Consider the following 21,933-nt stretch of genomic DNA (forward strand, 5'->3'; position numbering starts at 1 on the left):
TCCCTACCTTGTTATTGTGCCTGCTGAGACCTGGACTGCTTGTAGAACACATCTGAAGGCTTTGGAGAGGTGCCATCACGGTTGTCTCTACAAAATCCTCCAAATCCACAGGAAGGACAAGTGCACCAATGCCAAAGTCCCCTCTTGGCCAACATCCCTAGCTTTGAGGACCTAATTAAATGGAGTCAGCTTTGTTGGCCAGGCAATATTGTTCAACTCTGACGCCAAGCTCCCAAAATAGGTGGTGTGATTGCAGCTCTCTTATCTATCTTACGTTGGAACGGTGGTCATTGAAGGAACAGCCTAGGATGGATAAGTCTAGGACATTGCATTTCTTTATGGTATTGTTCATGTATGAGACAAGAGGATTGACGAGGAGCAATCACAACTATCTTGTTCTGTGTGATGCAAGACTCTGTTGATTTGAGGTTTCTCTTCTTGTTTCCCTCTGATAGGTTCAACCATATATTTGTGCATAGCAATGTTCTAACTATGTTTGTACACCCATGCTTCATAATGCTGCACTCTACAAAGGTTTCATAGGTGATTTCTTGATAAACATATTGAAGAAATATGGCTGCAATCTTTCCATCATTCAAAAAAAGAACTCCATCATTATTGCACCAAGCAATAATTGAATTCAAACAAATAATAATAATAATAATAATAATATTCATTTATTGTCATTGCAACGAGTACAACAAAATTAAAAAATAGCCAATCCTGACGGTGCGTACAAACATATATGCAATAAATGCAAAAACAAATAAATACATAAATACAATTAAATACAATTATATTAAGTACAAGATTTTTTAACGGTGTTGCCTAGTGCAAAGGTAGTGTTCAGTTCTCGTATGGCCCTGGGGTAAAAACTGTTCTTAAGTCTGTTTGTTCGGGATTTGATCGACCTGAAACGTCGACCAGAGGGCAGATGAACAAACAGACGGTGGCCGGGGTGGGATGGATCTTTTATTATTTTGCCTGCTCTACTGAGGCAGCGTAGTCTGAACAGGTGCTCCAGGGAGGGCAGTGAGCAGCCGATGATCTTCTGGGCCGTCGTGATGACCCTCTGAAGGGCCTTCCTGTCCTTTTCTGAACAGCTGGCATACCATGTGGTTATACAGTATGCCAGCACACTCTCGATGGAGCAGCGATAGAAGGACAACATGATCTTCTCCTGCAGGTTGGTTTTCCTGAGGATCCTCAGGAAGTGGAGTCTCTGCTGTGCCTTCTTTACTGTGGTGATGGTGTTGGTAGACCAGGTAAGATCCTCTGCGATGTGCGTACCCAGGAACCTGAAAGCTGGTACCCTTTCCACACAGACCCCATTGATGTAGAGTGGGTCGTAATCTCCACTGGTTTTTCTAAAGTCAATTATAAGTTCCTTTGTTTTGGAGGAGTTCAGGACCAGATTGTTCACTGAACACCATGCTGCCAGCCTTTGGATTTCATCCCTATAGGCTGTCTCATCTCCTTCTGAGATGAGTCCAACCACAGTCGTGTCATCCGCGAACTTGATGATGGTGTTGGTGGGATGGGTGGGGGCGCAGTCGTGAGTGTAGAGGGAGTAAAGGATGGGGCTCAACACACAGCCCTGTGGTGAGCCGGTGCTCAGTGTAATGGTGGAGGAGAGGTGAGGGCCTATTTTGACGGTCTGGGGGCGGTTGGTCAGGAAGTCCTTGATCCATTGGCAGATGGTTTGGGAAAATCCAAGGTTGGAAAGTTTGGTGACCAGTCTGCTCGGGATGACCGTGTTAAAGGCAGAGCTGAAGTCGAGGAAGAGCATCCTCACATAGCTCCCCTGGTGTTCAAGGTGGGTCAGTGCAGTGTGAAGAGCAGTGTCGATGGCATCCCCTGTAGACCTATTTGCTCTGTAGGCAAACTGGTGTGGGTCGAAGGTGGGTGGGAGGCTGGCTTTGATGTGCTGCAGGACCAGTCTCTCGAAGCACTTTGTGATGACCGGTGTGAGTGCTACCGGACGGTAGTCGTTAAGACCGCTGATGACAGACTTTTTCGGCAGTGGGATGATTGTGGCGGACTTCAGGCAGGGAGGGATGGTGGATGTTAAAAGGGACAGGTTGAAGATTTTTGTGAAGACCTCAGATAATTGGTCTGCACATTCCCTCAGCACTCTGCCCGTCACACCATCGGGGCCTGCAGCTTTCCTGGGATTCACTGCTCTGAGCACGCGCTTAACATCATACTCCTGCACAGTGAAGGTGTTGCTGTCAGGTGCTGGAGAGGGTGTTATGTCTGCCACTGTAGCTTTCACCTCGAAACGAGCAAAGAAACAGTTAAGTTCCTCTGCCAGCGAGGCGTCGCCGTCGGCAGTCGTGCGGTTGCTGGTCTTGTAGTTGGTGATGTGCTGGATGCCTTGCCATACCCGCCGTGGGTCATTGTTGGAAAAGTGGTCCTCAATCTTCCTCTTGTAGGATGCTTTGGCATCCTACAATTCTTGGCAATATACATCAAGAATGAAGAATTCAAGTATTCCAGGATATCTTATGCCAAAAATCTAAGACACATTGATCATTCAATTCTATTTTAAAAATATCTCTTTGTGCTCGGCCCATGACCACAAGAAATTATAGAGTAATCCATCACACAAACTAGTCTTTCTCCCATCGACTCCATCTATACTGCAGACTTCCTTGGGAAAGCAGCCAACATAATCAAGGACCACGCACTTCTTAGTCATTCTCTCTTCTCCTCTCTCCCATATCTCATCATAGAAGATACAGAATCTTTAAAGCACAACCATCAGATTCAAGAACAACTATTCCCCCCACTGTTAAACAAACCTCCCACATGCTAAGGATGTATTCCCGATCTCCCAATATACCTTGTTAAGGTCCTTGCACTTTTAAAAATCTACACTTTCTCTGCAGCAATAATGCTAAATTATGCACTCTGTTTACTTTCTCTTTTTGAACCACCTGTTTTACTGATGCATAGTATGATTGTACTCATGTATTGCATGATTTGCTTGGAAAACAAACTCTCCACTGTCCCTCAGTATGTGACAATAATAAACTAATACCGTTGTAGTTGTTACTAATTTCTGGGTCAGTTTCATTCTTTGTTCAAGTTTCAAAATCATTTGAGATGGTGCTACTGTAAACAAAACCTTTTAGTAGCCTGAAGCTCGCTCCAAAGCTTGCTTAATTGAGAAACCAGGTTAAAGATGGTAAAATTACAAATTTAGCCAGCACCAAAGTTTCACAGCAATAAAAAAATTCTGGTGGGTTTCAAATCAAGTCACCCACTCTCCTCAAATCTTTGGAGACTAATTCACATGGCACAGATTTGGAACAGATGATGATTGAACAGATTAGCCACAGCATCAAACCTGTTTCCAAATTCTGAAAGACAGTCTAGAATTCTGTTTTTGGTGATAGTACTGTGGAGAGATGATAACAGCTGCAGTATCACCTCAACTTCTGTACCTATATTTTCAATTGAAAGTTCATGAAAGTGTACAGGATAACAAGCTTAACTTGTTTTGAAGAAACACATCAAACACACATAGGTAGATGATGCACATTCTCAAGATACTGAAAAATATTGCACATGGTTCGGTCCCTGTTAAGCCTACTTCGCACACAACCCTATTTGTCGTTAGTTTTCTAGGAGCACATCAACATTATACATTGATCAACTTCTGGATATCTTTTTCACCATCATTTTATTGGATCCCTGCTGCAATATACATTGCCAATAAAATGCCATGCGTTATTCAGTTCATAACCGCTTGTACAAGTATAGTCCATTTTATTGCAGCCACTTTCAGTGTTTAGCCCAAACAAATGGAACTTCAGATATCAATTTTGCACACTATAATTTTTACCATAATGACAATTTTAGAGCAGAAGAATCCTGCAATAAATATGAAATTTAAAATAAAATACAGAATTTTCAGTTAGCATTGAAATCTTTTCAGAATAAACATGTTATTTTACAGATAGATTCCTCTTTAAACTTTATAATTACATTTTTGAATCATATTTTATGATGGAATGTTAATTAATGGGTATTGTATTTAATGCATTAAACCACTGAACACATTTTAATCAGAATTCTTTTAAAGAAAAAAAGACTTTGAACATTTCATTAATTTCACTAGAATTCCCATAGGATCTTTTAATCCTCTTGAGAAGCAATATTCCTGTTGTAAAATGTGTTCCATTTTTTTCAGATTCATTTAGTTTATTCCAAGAGCACCATGAACTGGAGAGACTTTCTAATTAGTGTCGAATTGTTCTGTATTTCTTAAAATCCATCACTGGAAAATCATTTGTGTTTCTGTTTGCAAGGTTAAAGGAGGCTTAATGGTCAAATCTCAGCAGGTTTAGGGCTTACTCATTCCTCAGCTCCCCAATACAGAATGCTCCAATGAACATGAACATACTAAGGTTAGCTGAAGGAAAGTCTATGCCGTGCACTAATCAGCTGGGTTATATGACATGTTTCGCTGTTGCAAATTCTGTGCGTTTCTGTGCATGAAGCGATGAGTCATTGAAAAATCACATTGGTTAAGGGTTCTTTCAAAAACTTCAAAAAGAGTACACTCTTCAAATAATTTTCCATGGCATCTCCTTCAGTTGGAGTGACAAGCTTGTGCAGAATGTTCCTAAAAAGATTACAATGTAAAAAGGTGGAAATGAGATTTCTGCTTATTTATGTGCATCAGTGTATATCTGTGAATCAGGCAAGACATAATTGCAAATCTTAGTTGCCATAAATTCACTTTGATTGTTGAGAATTGTGACGGTCCTTCTCAAAAACATTGTGTTATATATTTTGTTGTAGGCCTGTAAATAAGCATTGTTTAAACTCCACAGGCAGGCAGTTGCAATGCCTCTGCAATAATACAGGATGATAAGCAGAATCACTGTTTGTTTATTGTTGTTCATGTTTAATCTTGGATTAAACCACTTTTCACGTCGAGACTTAATGAGATTTCTGAAATTACACTAAACTACTTACCATTTCTAATTGACCTTTCTGGAACAAAAACATGTCACATCATACCGGTAAATTCAGAAGGTATCTAGAATTATTATCGAAGGTAACAGCTCAGTTCTTCAAAGGCATTTGTGTGGACATGAAGTTGAAGAGTTGTGCAGTCCTACAATCTAATTCTAAGAAAACTATTTAAAAAATCAAATGAACAAACAGATGTACGATTGAATTGAGAACAGATCTATTAGTAATCTATTTGTGAACTGATCAACTCTTTTTTTTAATCTTTGCATGAGGTTACTTGTATTTTCATGCAAATACTTAAATTGTGATAAGCCAACTTCCCTGAAACAGGCACGCAACCATGACGAAGGATAATTATCTTAAGGCAGAGAATTCTGGGCTATTAATGTCATTTAAAAAGAAAAGTATTCTACTAAGTAAAAACAAATCCAAGCACATTACCATGAGAGACAGAGATGAAGTGTTAACTTGCTCTACTGGCACAGTGCAGAAACAGATTTGTGTTAATAATAGTATTGTTAGAAAATAACTTTTCTACAATGAAGGTTGAAGAACCTCGGTAAAAAATGTAATTCCCAAGTTTGGATGATTAATGTAATTGGCTTGCTAAAAAGCCAAAAGTCTAACCTTTAGCACAAATATTTAACAAAGTACATACCAATCCAAGATGCCTTCCGATGTCATTAACTTGAATGAAACAGTGCTAAAATGTGACAGTGCTAAAAATGCACTAGCTATTTGTTTTCAAGGCTGAAGGTATGAGCTATTATCCAGGAAACCCTCAGTCAGCTTTGAATCTTGCACCTTAAATGTAAAAATGTATCTGGTTTGCTGCTAGCATGGACATAATCAATAGACCCCAAAATAAAATGTGATCCAAGATTGATGGCCACACTTCAGAAACATAAAAGGACAGTTTGTCTGCATTATTTTGCGCCAGGCTTGACTCCTGTCAAACAAGCAGGGCTGGTGATGAAAAGGCACAGAGAAGATTGTGATCCATGTTCTCAGCTTCCCCGCGGAAGAAGCATATGGGCATATCCAAAGTGACAGTTAAGGATTTCATTAATTAAAAATAGAATAATCGGCTTAAAGAAAAAGTTGAACAAAACACATTTTGCGTGTTGATGCACAGTAAGATGCAGGTTGCACAAAGAATTTTATACTAGTGTATATATATCTTCAAAATAGAATGGATGCACCCTGAATAGTTTGACAACCATGTGTTCAAAAACTCCCATACAAGGCTATGCCAATAATACTAAAAATAAGTATTCTTCCATTCTACAATACTGCTCGGTACTGAAATGTAAATTTACTGCCCAGTTTCCTTCTCTCTGAAATAGACGCAATTGCCCACGGACAGAATAAAAAGAAAGACTACCTTCAGCAAAATAGCACTTCATCAGCCTAGCCCCAAAACATAATTTGAAACATTTTGTAAATGATAGATTTTCATAAACTTCAATTTTTGTTTTGTTGTTGCCTGCAGCACAACCAAGATGTGCTGCATCAGCTAATAACTGGAAAGAAAATAAGTGCATTGCAATTAAGGAAATGTGGCAGATCTTTAACTTTAAAATCACGTCTGTTTAATACCCATAACAGGTTGAAATATATAATGATAAAAGCAATTCAAACATTAGAAACAAGCATCCATATACAGGCACAGAGAAAAACATGCATACACACAAACCAAGCCACATAGATATACACATATATGGACATGCATACTAAGCCTCGCAAATGCACAGAGACATACGCAGTTGCACACAACGACGCATAGCTACGCACACATGCAAAAACATGTATACAGCCAAAGTGACGCAGGATAAATAAATGTCAGTCCATTGCACTTCTCCTGAAGCACTTAACTTCCCGCTGCTGATTGACATTATTGTCCAACTTTAATAAGGTTTAATTTCATCATTGTTATGTTGATGACACTTTGGATTATTTGGGTTTATAGAGTAATCCTTTCCAATCCTCATCGCCTCAAGTTTCAAACCAAATAACAAGCATTGAACTAGCATCTTACACTGAAAAAATATTAAGCTTGCCAGTAGGCCATTAAACTGAAATTATTTGAGGTGGGGAAAAAACAAATAAAGTATGTCTGCAGCAAAGTTGATTCAACTTGTTTCAAAGTAAAATAAACTACTCACAGCCAATCTCTTTAGATAATCATTGACTGCAATCTTGGAACATGTGCATGCATACATAGCCACAGGCAGTGGTGCAAATAAACTGTGCAGTCACTTACGTCTTGATAGAATTCTGCTAATAAAATGTGTGTATTTACAAAACAAAGTGCAAATTATAAATAGGCCACATGTAAATGTGATTGGTATTAGAATGAGAAGAAAAATAAACAGTTTCATTTTCAACTCCATAGATCTCCCTAGAGTTGTGAAAGCTGTAGTGAATTGATAGCTTACAAATTTATTGGAAAGAACTTTAAACACAAGCAACTTAACTTGATTGCCCAATAAAGTCATAATATGTATCGTGATGGAAATGGTGACAATTAAAGAAAAATACATGGTGTGAACTAAGTGCAATGTTGTTGAGGGTTCCTGTTGGTTTGTTTATGAACTGCATTGCTCATTATCTTTGTGTGAACTTGCCTGTGCGAGCTCAACCAAATGTATCAAATATTTTAACTCATTGCCAATCCCCGTCTGTGGAAGCAACATAAATGTTAGAGTGTACCCATTTTCAGGGTATCCTAATGGAAGGTTTACATTGGAAACCATTGATGTCAATTCTCTTCATATGGGCAATTATAGTATGGGCAATGAAGATTTCATGACCAATTTACCAATATGATAGGGAGGAATTTCAATCCTAATCTGTTTATACCATTCTTTATTTTCTTACTTTGTAGTTTTTCCTTGCCAAAAATGCTATTAAATTAAATAATTGATTGATTAACCAATCGCTTGTTACATATTGGTATAAATTATAACATGAAAAGCTAAGAAAGGGATGGAGTAGGATCTTAGCTTGCTTGTGGCTGATCTGTTTAATGCTCAAGTTGATTGAAGAACACGTGCATTAAATGAACTAGTCCTGTTTCAGGAGACTTGTAAAAATACATCTTATACTTTACATGCTGCGAATGGTCATCCCAAAGTATCCTGGTGGCGTGGCACTGAACTAGCACAATTTCAGGCTGTCCCTGAAGACTAATGAAACCATCAGAAAAGTTGATCCATGGACGTTTCAAACAAGGATGTTGAGGAAAGATGGGGAAGTGGAGAGCCCATGGTATTCATGTGGCCCTTGGAACAATTGGGGTTTTCTTTGCCACAGGAAAATAATTTGACCATTTACCTTTTTTGGCTTTTTACTTCTGCCTGCCAAACTTTATTAAGCACCCTAGTTTTGTCACACTTTCAAGGCAGTAGGTTGTTAAATTATTGCTGGCTTAGTTGCAAACTTATACCCATTATGGAAACCCTAATATTCCTCATTTGGCTTTAACCTGACCAAGGTGAAGCATTGATTGCGAATAAAAGACTCAAAAGGCTATTTGAGGGTGAGTATGAGATGATTATAGGTTTGTTGTACAACGTTAGATCCATTACAACGTGTTTCCAAAGATCAGTGAGAGTTGTAGAGACAAAGAACTTCAGATGCTAGTTTATTCCAAAAATAAACACAAAATGCTGGAGTAACTCAGCGGGTCAGGCAGCATATATGGAGAAAAAGGATAGGTGATGTTTTAGGTTAGGACCCTTCCTCACAATTCCTGTACTGAGATAAATTTCCAAACCTGTCAATAAATCTATTTGATTTCTTACATTCTTTATAGCCTAAAACGGAAAACAATACAACTTCAACCAAAGCTGCAGTACCAAACAGCTTACGCACACACAAAAATGAATTGTTTCAAGTGATCACAAAGATAATTAAGCTTGATGAAAAATGTCTTACCTGAAGAACATTCTTTCTGCTAGATTTGTCTTTTGCCCAATCAAGCTGAGCACCACACAGGTCTGCATTTTCTGGCTTGCAGCCTATTTTCTGTATGGAGGGATTGGAGGGGTGTGGGGGGGGGGAGTGAAGACAAATAAGTCAAATCAGAATCTCAATCTCAATATTCCATTGAGGGCACATATTGAAACAAATTAGATTATTAATTAAAAGGGATAAAGAATTGCTTCGATGAGTTAAATGAAAATTGAAGTTCAATGTTTAATTGAACACTCCAGGATATCCGACATCAAGAACTGGAATTCTGAACAGTGCTTTTTTTTCCCTTATCTGCCTTACACTGCAATAATTCTCAAAACAAAAACAAAGTTATTGTTAGTCATATCATTTATGTACAATTTAAAAAGAATGTTCCCAACATTTTTATTCTGGTGAACTCATTAAGATTAAAGATGTCAATGCTGGAGATTTGAATATATTATTCACTATCATATCCCAGCACTGACAACAAATGCTTGAAAGCTGGTCTTTACATCAGGTAGTTACACTGGAGTGCATCTTGAGATTTTCCCCAATAGCTTGTCAACTCAACATAAGAAAGAGCACCCTCTACTGCCTCTCTCAGTTGCTTCACTTCCTTCACCGTTCTGCCTTGCAACGTCCCCGAGTGTGACTTGATAGTTTAGTAATTGTCCACAGGTAGTTTGGTGCCCAGTGAGTTTTATTACCACTGGCAAGAATGTGCCAGTTGATTTCACTCAGGATCTGACTGCGGAAAGAGGAAGGGGATTTTGTTTCAAATGATATCATTCAGTTACCATGTGGTGTTCTCAATTTAATATCTCTCCTTGGCTGTGAGAGTTAAACAAGAAGGCATTGTAAGACGTAAATGTGATGCTTCAGAGAATCTCATTGCACAGTGCAAGGGAATCTGTGAGACATCAAACCAGGCACCAAGTCTGCAACTTTTACTTAAAATCCAACGCAGCAATGGTTTGGGCAGGAAACAAGAGTACCTCATATATTTAGGTGCATTAGGTGCATATAAGATAATGAGGGGATTGGACACATTAGAGGCAGGAAATATGTTCCCAATGTTGGGGGAGTCCAGAACAAGGGGCCACAGTTTAAGAATAAGGGGTAGGCCATTTAGAACGGAGATGAGGAAGAACTTTTTCAGTCAGAGAGTGGTGAAGGTGTGGAATTCTCTGCCTCAGAAGGCAGTGGAGGCCAGTTCGTTGGATGCTTTCAAGAGAGAGCTGGATAGAGCTCTTAAGGATAGTGGAGTGAGGGGGTATGGGGAGAAGGCAGGAACGGGGTACTGATTGAGAGTGATCAGCCATGATCGCATTGAATGGCGGTGCTGGCTCGAAGGGCTGAATGGCCTACTCCTGCACCTATTGTCTATTGTCTATTGTCTATTAGCATGTTAGATAATGTGTTGAGGACATATAAGGAAGTAGATAAGGCAGAACCATCAGTGGTAAACATTGGCGGTACAGTGGCGCAGCGGTAGATTTGCTACCTTACAACACCAGAGACCCGGGTTCGATCCTGACTATGGGTGCTGTCTGTATGGAGTTTTGTACGTTCTCCCCATGACCTGCGTGGGCTTTCTCTGGGAGCTTCGGTTTCCTCCCACACTCCAAACACTTTACAGGTTGGGTGTGTTGGAGAATAGTTGGCTTGATAAAATTGTAAATTGTCCCTTAGTGTGTGTAGGATTGTGTTAGTGTGCCGGGATCACGGGTTGGCACGGTCTCGGTGGCCAGAAGGGCCTGTTTCCGCACCGTAACTCTAAATTAAAAACCAAACCAAACTATTCCGGATTAGAACCAACTCATAATGTAAGAATGGAAGAAGTCCAGAATGAAGGGAGGGAATTAGCTACTGCACCAGAAATACCACCCTACCCCTCACCTCCCAATAGTCATTCTAGCCTCAGGACTGACGATTTGATGTGCTCTGTGGGGAGTGTAATGGAACTTACATGCCAGACAGATGCTGATCAACACTGCCTTAGTATCACTTTTTCCAACTTTCCCATTCAAACTCAATGGCTTTATCAAAATAGTCAGAGAAATAACACAGTCATTGTCATGCATACAAACTGAAACATTGTTTTCATTACCCTCACAGTGTAATGAAACTTAAAGGGTTAAAAAAAAGAAAACCACTTCATAATTAAAGAGCTTTATAAATATATTTTCTTTGTTCATAGCCCAAGAACAGATTTGTGGCAGTCAGCCATGGTGCCGGAGGTCTTTGCCACATGCATCCTCTGTGCTAACTCCCCAACCAATTTCTGTGGAAGGTGGACTCAGGATTTCCAAAAAATCTCACACTGAACTTGGAAAGCATGGCTCAATTATCATTTACCACAGCCTGGCTGTGCACCATATGAGCACACTGATGAAGTGCCTTTTATTTTTGTCATGTGTTTCAAGTCCTCTAGCACCATCATCTGACTTTTATCATACATACAAGTCATTCAAAAACAGAGATCATTAGATCTGTAGCTTTCTTCAATTGGTAATTTTAGGAATCAGTTCAGTGTTTAGTTATTTCATTGTGCTGGTTCTCCTGCATAATCTAGCTTAAATCTTATTGCAGAATTAAAGTCCTTCTGATAAAAGCAGATTAAATGTAGATTCATAGCCATGGAGAGAAATAGCATTGGAACAGAGCCTTTGACCCACCAAGTCCACACTAACTATCAAGCATCCATTTGCACTAATCCTGACATCAATTCAATTTTCTATTCTCCTCACATATTTACTAACTCACTCAGATTCTACTAGTCACCTACACATGAGGGGTAATTTTCAATGAACAATTAACCTATCAAGCTGTAGGTCTTTGGAACATGTGAGAAAACCCACATGGTCACAGGGAGAACATGCAAGCTTCACACTGACAATATCCAGGGTCATGTTTGAATTAAATTCTCTGGCATTGCTAATCAACAGTTCTACACTCTGCGCCATACACGGACTTTATTCTCAACTTGGAAAGGAATATACATCACCAGAAAAATCCTGATATAAAAAATAAACTCGAAACATGAAAGGCCTGGACAGAGTGAATGTGGAGAGGATGTTTGTACTAGTAGGACCAGAGACCCTAGCCACAGAATAAAAGGAAATACCTCTAAAAAGGAAATGAGGAGGGATTTCTTTAGTCAGAGGGTGGTGAAACTGTGGAATTCATTTCCACAGATGGCTATGGAGGTCAAGCCATTGGGTATTTTTAAGGCACAGATTGACAGATTCTTGATTAGTAATAGTGTCAGGGGTTATGGGGAGAAGGCAGGAGAATGGGGTTGATAGTTCGGCAATGATTGAATGGCAGAGCAGACTCGATGGGCTGAATGGTCTAATTCTGCTCCAGCAACTTATGAACTCATCCTGTAATTGATTAATCACTGAGTGATGGTACTATAGAAATTATACATCTGCCTTGCACTTTCTCCGTGTCTATCAACCTAATTCAAGAGAAATGTACCTGAAACCTAATAGCTAAGCAGAAACACAAACATAAATTGCAAAGTTGATACTTCTCGGACAGATTTTTAAAATTATGCTATTCAGGAACATCGGTAGCCCAAAACATAGTCATATGTTGCTGCAAAGATGGTGAATCATCAGATGAAAGTTCATCAGCCTAAAAGGTTGACTCTATTTCTTTCTCCACAGAGGCTACGCAGCTTTCAGAAAATGTCATGCATTTTCAGCTCTTATATAATACGGACCAAAAGCCAATTTGGAAAGGAAGGAAATGAAAGTAACATCCTGAGGTTGCAAAAGGCACTGTGTTAACACAACCCTTTTTTTCTTTAATGAATGTCATAGCAAAGCCACAGTTTCTGATGTATAAAAAATGGCCAAGTCCAGTCAGTATCTTGTATTGAAATGAATAATAATGAGTGCAAGTCACAGGCCGAAATAGAAAATTGGTGTTTGAACTTATTACCATATAGGTATCATATTTCCTTTTTGTTTAATAGTTAAATGACTGATAAAGTTACATCAGAAGGCACCTTACACCAAATAGAGAAGGAATGGGTGATGTTTCAGGTCGAGACCCTTCTTCAGACTGAAGAAGGGTATCGACCGGAAACGTCACCCATTCCTTCTCTCCAGAGATGCTGCCTGACCTGCTGAGTTACTCCAGCATTTTGTGATACCTTCGATTTGTACCAGCATCTGCAGTTATTTTCTTACACCAAATAGACATTAACTCCTCTGGGTAATAACACTCATGCACAATAAGAACACATTATTGGCTAAAACAATTGGAAAAATGATTGTGGTGTCACTTTACAGTTATATAATGATCACTGGGAACCCAATTTAAAACAATTGTTCTCTTCCACACAGAATTCTGCAAATCACACAAATTAAACTAATCCCAGGTATAAATTGGAATGTCAACTATATACAATTTTCTTCAATCTTCATGTCAGTTCTGCAGAAGTATTTGAAAATGTCAGTTTCAAATGTAGATTCCTCAGACAAGGCAGGAATAACCAAGGAATGAAATCCAATATTTAAGCATGGGGTTTGAAGTAAATGACAATACATAATTACTATAAACCTGCTGTTGATCTTTATGAAGGGTTAAAATACCAATGCAAATTTATGGGTTTGCAATTACTCAATCTCTTTGATATAATTATAAACAAGTTCTCGATAAGTCAGGTCAGTCAGATATCACATATTCTGTCCATGGATTCACTAATTTACTGATTGGTTACATTTGTTTATCAATTTATGTTTTATGGGTTGCGGTATTTGACTAGAACTCAATGTATGTAAACTAAAGCATCTGTAATGGGGTTAGATCCATTAAATGCAGTACGAAGGCTCTTTTAACTGTGTTTTAGTAAACAGTAGAACAGCCTAAGTGATTGAGTAAATTCCACTTACCACATAAATTAAGGTTTACTGTCTAATTTGTTTATATGGCTCTGTTATAGCTTTCTCTTGCTGTCACTAAAGCTTGGAATGATTAGTAAAATTATACTCAGTGCAAGGTAAACTTCATTTGAATTCATAATCTGATTCTGCATTCTGACATTACTAACTGGAAATAATGCTCTACATCAGAATTTTGGTTGGCTATTGTAGTTAGTTTTAATTCACATCATTTGCTTTTGACAACGTTTTAGTGATGATGACTTTTTGTTGACCCTGACAGTTCCTGTTAACTTTTTTTCAAAACACAATGCACTTTTTGTTTTGCTTTATCTAGGTTTTCTTGTGTTGAGGAACATTTGACCTGAGGCATTATGGCCACACAGCAGTCGGAGCATTTGTTTCATAATCTCAATGTTGTAAGTTTGAATTCTGTGACTGCTTAATAACTAAATCTGCCAGCCTTTCCACCCCATAAGCTATAAAATCAGACCAGTCCAATTGCTTTGATTGTACAGTAACCCTGAGACGATGTGTGCCTTCGATTACAAGCATATTCACTCTTTTAGGATTAATAGAGCAGATTTTTTTTTCACCTTGTAATCGTCAGTTTTTTTTGTTACACACTTGGAACACATCAGTTTTGTTATTTTTTTAAATAAAAATCTTGGTAAGCTTCCCAACTCTAAATTCTAATTCACAGCAAATGAGTTGAGTTCAGAGATTTAACAATGTATTTATTAGAGTCCATTGGATGGTCAGCAGGTATTCATTCAAACATTGCAGATTGGCTCAATTGCAATTGTAAAAGTGAACACTCGTTATCATTATCCCATGATATTTAGAGTAGAAAATAAAAATTGACAATTCAGATATGGCATTGCAGGTGAATAATAATCAATTATGGAACAGTTTTATGACCTACATTCAGTGAATTCATTCTTTAGTTGGTCTGAAATACAGAACTAATGTCAAGGATTCCTCTTGAAGCTCAGAAGATTAGGCTAGTCAGCGAGTTATCTCTACTTGCAGAACTATTGGAAGGTGTGGCAGTTAAATGATCCTTTTGATTGTGTGTGATGTGAACACACCTTCTTTAGCTGCCAAGATCTTTACATGACTAAACAAAAGCCTAGTCCAGCTCCTATCCAGCTGTGAAGACATCACGGGCAGAAAAAAAGCCAGTAGCTATTTTCGTGAAAAGTTGCTCAACATTCGTGAAAGGTAATATTCTCAATTTTCTATGGAGTGGTCTGCTGGAGCAGCAGCATCTCAGTGGCAGAGGGGAAGAGACTTGACAAGCTGGTCAGGAAGGCCTGCTCTGTCCTGGGTTGCCCCCTCGATTAAGTACAGGCGGTGGGAGAGATGAGGATAATGGCAAAGTTAACATCGCTGCTGGACAACGACTCCCACCCCATGCAGGACACTGTCACTGCACTGAGTAGCTCCTTCAGTGACAGACTCCTTCACCCCAATGCATGAGGGAGAGATATAGGAGGTCCTTCCTTCCCGCTGCTGTGAAACTGCGCAACCAGCACTGCTCCCAGCAGACGAGTCAACAGTAACAGTTAAGGAATACACAGTAAATTGAATAAAATTTATCCTTGTCTTTACTTTTATTTATAACGAATGATCTCTTGCTATCCACTTTGCTGCTGTAACACTGTAAATTTCCCCGGTGTGGGACGAATAAAGGAATATATTATTATTATTATTATTATTATTATTTCAGACTAGATTGTAATTTTTAAAAAGGCAAAGGTATCGCAAAACCTAATAAAAAACATGACCGTACCAAATTATTTTCTCCATCCTGCTAGAGAACTGTTAAACTTCTATTGAGCTACCCTGTCCATGCTAACTATGAAGTAGCCATATATATTTATCCCATTTACCAGCACTTGTTCTGGAGTCTTTTATGCCTTAGCAATTCAAGTGCTCATCTAGATACTTCATACATGGTGTGAAGTGATAAAATATTTATCACATGGCTGTGCTTTAACTTAATTTATGGCACTTTGTTATTTACTCAGGAAATGCTAAATGATCATTTTAATTTATTATAATGTTGTTAATTCATATCTGGTTACAGTTTTAAATCATCAAACATATTCTCTTGCTGCATTAGACACATTTCTGATGCTGGAGCTGTCTACTTTAATAACTATATATTTTTTTCAATCCAGTCATATGTCATGGATCTGTTTTGCAATGTGCATCTACTTTGTTCTCAAACGTGAGCTGAAAGATAGGTTCAGTCATGGCATGCCCCGTATTGCATTTCACTAATAATTCCAATAGCAGTAGTACATATATTAATAAGGTAGCCTGTCTTCAGTCTGAAGGGTCCTCACCCAAAACATCTTCTACCCATGTCCTCCAGAGATGCTGCCTGCCCCACTGGATTACTTCAGCACTTTGTATTTATTTTTATAAACCAGCATCTCTAGTTTCTTGTGTCCACATTAATAAGGTAATAAGGCAGCACGGTAGCGGCACGGTAGCGCAGCGGTAGAGTTGCTGCTTTACAGCGAATGCAGCGCCGGAGACTCAGGTTCGATCCTGACTACGGGTGTTGCACTGTAAGGAGTTTGTACGTTCTCCCCGTGACCTGCGTGGGTTTTCTCCGAGATCTTCGGTTTCCTCCCACACTCCAAAGACGTACAGGTATGTAGGTTAATTGACTGGGTAAATGTAAAAATTGTCCCTAGTGGGTGTAGGATAGTGTTAATGTACGGGGATCGCTGGGCGGCACGGACTTGGAGGGCCGAAAAGGCATGTTTCCGGCTGTATATATATGATATGATATGATATGATATGAAGGTAGCACAAGGCACAAATGTAAGGACTTTGAAATGATATAGAGTCATAGAGTCATAGATTGATACAGTGTGGAAATAGGCCCTGCGGCCCAACTCGCCCACACCGGCCAACAAAGTCCCAGCTACCCTAGTCCCACTTGCCTGCGCTTGGTCCACAACCCTCCAAACCTGTCCTATCCATGTTTCTTGTCCAACTGTTTCTTAAACGATGGGATGGTCCCAGCCTCAATTACCTCCTCTGGCAGCTTGTTTCATACACCCACCACCCTCTGTGTGAAAAGGTTACCCCTGTGTTTCAGATTAAATCTTTTCCCCTTCGCCTTGAACCTATGTCCTCTGGTCCTCTCCTCTGAAGAAGGGTCAACCCGAAACATCACCTTTTCCTTTTCTCCAGGGATGCTCCCCGACCCGCTGAGTTACTCCAGCATTTTGTGTCTGTCTTTGGTGTAAACCAGCATCTACAGTTCCTTCATACTCATCCTATAATGCTACCCTCTTGCTTCCACACAATTTGTTTGTTGAAGGATTTAATTATTTAATCTATGGATTAAAGAATTGACCTGATACCCATCGTCCACATCTATATAGATGTGCCAGCTACTTTTTTTTGTCATGTATAAAATGATTCCTAAAAGATCTAAATATTTGCATAAACATGATTTTTTATTGGTTATGTTCTATTTTGTTTTCACCTGAATACTATTTTAAGAAATATAAATTAGACATATAATACAATTTTTCCTGTATTTGCAAGTTACTTTGAAACTACCACATTTTAATAAAATGTTGCATACTTATAATTTTATAAATGCTTCCTCACATTTGCCAACACAGTTGGAGAGAAAGTGTTTCTCAGCTATTAAGGCCATTTGCAACGCTAAGTTGTACAGTCTGCGTTTCCTGCAGTGTTTAACATTTCAGTTTCTTTGATAGATATCTTGGTCATTTTTTAGAACTAATATGAGAGCCGCATGCCACAAGCTGCCAAAATGCCTGCATGACCATCAGAGCAATGGATTTTTGTCAATTGCTACATCAAAAGACTTAATTCATTTTGACTCCTGCACAGAGTGCACCTTCCCAGCCGCACATCACTTCAATAAGGTCTGGCAGATCCCTCCCACCCCTGAGAGTATTAAGCGGAGGGCTATTGTCAAAAACAGTTTCTCTCCCCATACTGTGTCACTGTCTGAGCCCTGGACTTGATCCCATATGGAGGTGTGTGCCTGTCTTTTCCTGGAGCATCTCACGGCTGCAAAGTAACAACTGCCGCCATGCACTGCAATTCCTTGATATTTTGTTTAGACAATAGACAATAGACAATAGACAATAGGTGCAGGAGTAGGCCATTCGGCCCTTCGAGCCAGCACCACCATTCAATGTGATCATGGCTTATTATTCCCCAATCAGTACCCCGTTCCTGCTTTCTCCCCATACCCCCTTTGCTAATGATACTTTTAATCCCTTCATCCAAGTCATTAATTTATATTATAAATAGCTGTGGTCCCAGCACCGAGCCTTACGGTACCCCACAAGTCACTGCCTGCCATTCTGAAAGGGACCCATTTATCCCCACTCTTTTCTTTCTGTCTGACAACCAATTTTTTATCCATGTCAGTACCCTACACCCAATACCATGTGCTCTAATTTTCCACACTAATCTCCTATGTGGGACCTTGTCGAAGGCTTTCTGAATGTCAAGGTACACTACATCCACCGGCTCCCCCTGTCCATTTTCATAGTTACATCCTCAAAAAATTCCAGAGGATTGGTCAAGCATGATTTCCCCTTCGTAAATCCATGCTGACTCGGAACAATCCTGTTACTGCTATCCAAATGCTCTGCAATTTCGTCTTTTATAATTGACTCCAGCATCTTCCCCACCACTGATGTCAGATTAACTGTTCTATAATTTCCTGTTTTCTCTCTCCCTCCTTTCTTAAAAAGTGGGATAACATTAGCTGCCCTCCAATCCACAGGAACTGATCCCGAATCTATAGAACATTGGAAAATGATCACCAATGCGTCCATGATTTCTAGAGCCACCTCCTTAAGTAACCTGGGATGCAGACCATCAGACCCTAGGGATTTATCAGCCTTCAGTCCCATCAGTCTACCCAACACCATTTCCTGCCTAATGTGAATTTCCTTCAGTTCCTCCGTCACCCTAGGATCTCTGACCACTAGAACATCTGGGAGATTGTTCGTATCTTCCTTAGTGAAGACAGATCCAAAGTACCGGTTCAACTCGTCTGCCATTTCCTTGTTCCCCGTAATAAATTCCCCTGCTTCTGTCTTCAAGGGACATTTGCCTTAACTATTTTTTTCCTCTTCACATACCTAAAGAAGCTTTTACTATCCTCCTTTATATTATTGGCTAGCTTACCTTCGTACCTCATCTTTTCTCGCCATATTGCCTTTTTAGTTATCTTCTGTTGCTCTTTAAAAGTCCCAATCCTCTGGCTTCCTGCTCTTCTTTGCTATGTTATACTTATTCTCTTTATTTTTATGCTGTCTTTGACTTCCCTTGTCAGCCACAGGTACCTCTTACTCCCCTTAGAATCTTTCCTGCTCTTTGGGATGAATTGATCCTGCAACTGCTGCATTATTCCCAGGAATACCTGCCATTGCTGTTCCACCGTCTTCCCTGCTAGGGTCTCCTTCCAGTCAAATCTGGCCAGCTCCTGCCTCATGCCTCTGTAATCCCCTTTGCTATACTGTAATACTGACACTTCCAATTTTCCCTTCTCCCTCTCAATTTGTAGATTAAAACATCATATTATGATCACTGCCTCCTAACGGCTCTTTTACCTTAAGTTCCCTTATCAAATCAGGTTCATTACACAACACTAAATCCAGAATTGCCTTCTCCCTGATAGGCTCCAGTACAAACTGTTTTAAGAATCCATCTCAGAAGCACTCTACAAACTCCCTTTCCTGGGGTCCAGTACCAACCTGATTTTCCCAGTCTACCTGCATGTTGAAATCTCCCATAACCACCATAGCATTACATTTTCGACATGCCAATTTTAGCTCTTGATTCAACGTACCCTATGTCGAGGGGGCCTGTTTGGGGGCCTGTAGATAACTCCCATTAGGGTCTTTTTACCCTTACAATTTCTCATTTCTATCCATACTGATTCTACATCTCCTGATTCTTTGTCACCCCTTGCAAGGGAGTGTATATCATTCTTTACCATAAGAGCATCCCCACCCCCTCTGCCCACCTGTCTGTCTTTTCGTTAGGTCGTATACCCCTGAATATTCAGTTCCCAGCCCTGGTCCTCTTGTAGCCATGTTTCTGTAAATCCCACAACGTCATATTTGCCAATGTCTAACTGAGCCTCAAGCTCATCCACTTTATTTTTTATACTTCGCGCATTTAAATACAACACATTAACTTCGGTATTCACCTCCCATTGGCCCTGACCTTACTTTCTTATCCCATCTAGAACTTTCCTTCCCATTTATTCTAATCCTTTGCAATTTCTCCTGTATTCGCTTCCCCTTTAAATTCTCTGCCTCAGAAGGCAGTGGAGGCCAATTCTCTGAATGCATTCAAGAGAGAGCTATATAGAGCTCTTAAGGATAGCAGAGTCAGGGGGTTTGGGGAGAAGGCAGGAACAGGGTACTGATTGAGAATGATCAGCCATGATCACATTGAATGGCGGTGCTGGCTCGAAGGGCCGAATGGCCTACTCCTACTATTGTCTATTGTCTGTTGTCTATTAACTCCATCTTCATATTCCCAATTTGTCAACTCCTCCCCCCCACTACTTAGTTTAAACCCACACGTGTAACACTAGCAAACCTGCCTGCCAGAATGTTGGTCCCCCTGTTGGTTTACCACTCACAACTGTCACAGTCAGTTATTAATGCTGTTGCATAGGAAAGCACATCTGGGGCCTTGTGTCTTCCTCAACGCTGGGTTTTATTCGGCACTGCAGTTACTTATGTCTCACCTACAAACTGACTAGCAGGCAGCACCAGACACTTAGCTGCAGATCAAATCCTGAATGATGAATGCAGGTCTCACTTTAACAAGATGTCATAATGCATATCTTTAGAAGTGCTTACCGAACTGGCTAAAGTTTGTTGTTTGTTTTCTTTGTAGAATTCAATTTTGTCTCCCTCGAGGCAAACCCAAGAACTGGTCCAGTTTTTCCTAGAAAAATAATAAGATTTTGGAGCCATTAGACCAAATATCTTGGCAGTCTTGATCAGTCATAACCATTAATGTCCTGTGAATCTGTCCATTACTAATTAATCACATAGGAATGTCATATTCAGAACTAAAAACATTTCATTTCATTTAATTTGTTTTTCTTCTACCACACCCAGCATACCAGTCAGACTTTCCCAACTCTGATGCTCATGAAATCCGATGTTCTGTTGAGTTGGTTTCAGATTAGAGATTAGCAGATATTCAAAAACTATCATATAATCACTCTAGAAAGTACAAGCTTTTGTCTCATTCTTATGATCCTCATCGTTCCTGACTAATGTCCCTGAGGTACATCAGTGGTGCATGCCTAAAACAATTTGCCATAGTGGATTTGCTTTAAAGATGTCACCACATTAAAAACAGAGCTCCATTATTTTTTTCTCCACTGTTTCCTTTATTATTTGACCAGATATACCCCACATGAAATCATTGTCTTTGTCATTGCCAAAGGGGGCATTAGTTTTATTGCAACCATTATATTGTAAGATGCTACAAATTATTTCAATTAAACTTATACTTTCTGTTCCCGTGTATTGATTCAAGCTGGGGTTATGGCTCCATGAATCTCGGTTATAGACAATAGACAATAGACAATAGGTGCAGGAGTAGGCCATTCAGCCCTTCGAGCCAGCACCGCCATTCAATGCGATCATGGCTGATCACTCTCAATCAATACCCCGTTCCTGCCTTCTCCCCATACCCTCTCACTCCGCTATCCTTAAGAGCTCTATCCAGCTCTCTCTTGAAAGCATCCAACGAACTGGCCTCCACTGCCTTCTGAGGCAGAGAATTCCACACCTTCACCACTCGCTGACTGAAAAAGTTCTTCCTCATCTCCGTTCTAAATGGCCTACCCCTTATTCTTAAACTGTGGCCCCTTGTTCTGGACTCCCCCAACATTGGGAACATGTTTCCTGCCTCTAATGTGTCCAATCCCCTAATTATCTTATATGTTTCAATAAGATCCCCCCTCATCCTTCAAAATTCCAGTGTATACAAGCCCAATCGCTCCAGCCTTTCAACATACGACAGTCCCGCCATT

The 21,933-nt window shown here is 39.7% G+C and overlaps 1 protein-coding gene across 2 annotated transcripts in view; it reads right to left on the bottom strand.

Moving 5' to 3' along the window:
- The window catches only part of arhgap15 (Rho GTPase activating protein 15), a 630,681-nt gene that overhangs the window by 436,192 nt on the left and 172,556 nt on the right, over positions 1–21,933 (bottom strand). For both annotated transcript variants that reach the window (XM_078403377.1, XM_078403376.1), the window contains exons 6-7: positions 20,744–20,831; positions 8,929–9,018 (exon numbers count right to left, since the gene is read on the bottom strand). In XM_078403377.1, the coding sequence (XP_078259503.1) occupies positions 8,929–9,018; positions 20,744–20,831 (178 nt within the window). The remainder of the gene's footprint in view (positions 1–8,928; positions 9,019–20,743; positions 20,832–21,933) is intronic.

Source organism: Rhinoraja longicauda, chromosome 8 (assembly GCF_053455715.1).
Source record: "Rhinoraja longicauda isolate Sanriku21f chromosome 8, sRhiLon1.1, whole genome shotgun sequence".
Lineage (NCBI taxonomy): Eukaryota > Metazoa > Chordata > Chondrichthyes > Rajiformes > Arhynchobatidae > Rhinoraja > Rhinoraja longicauda.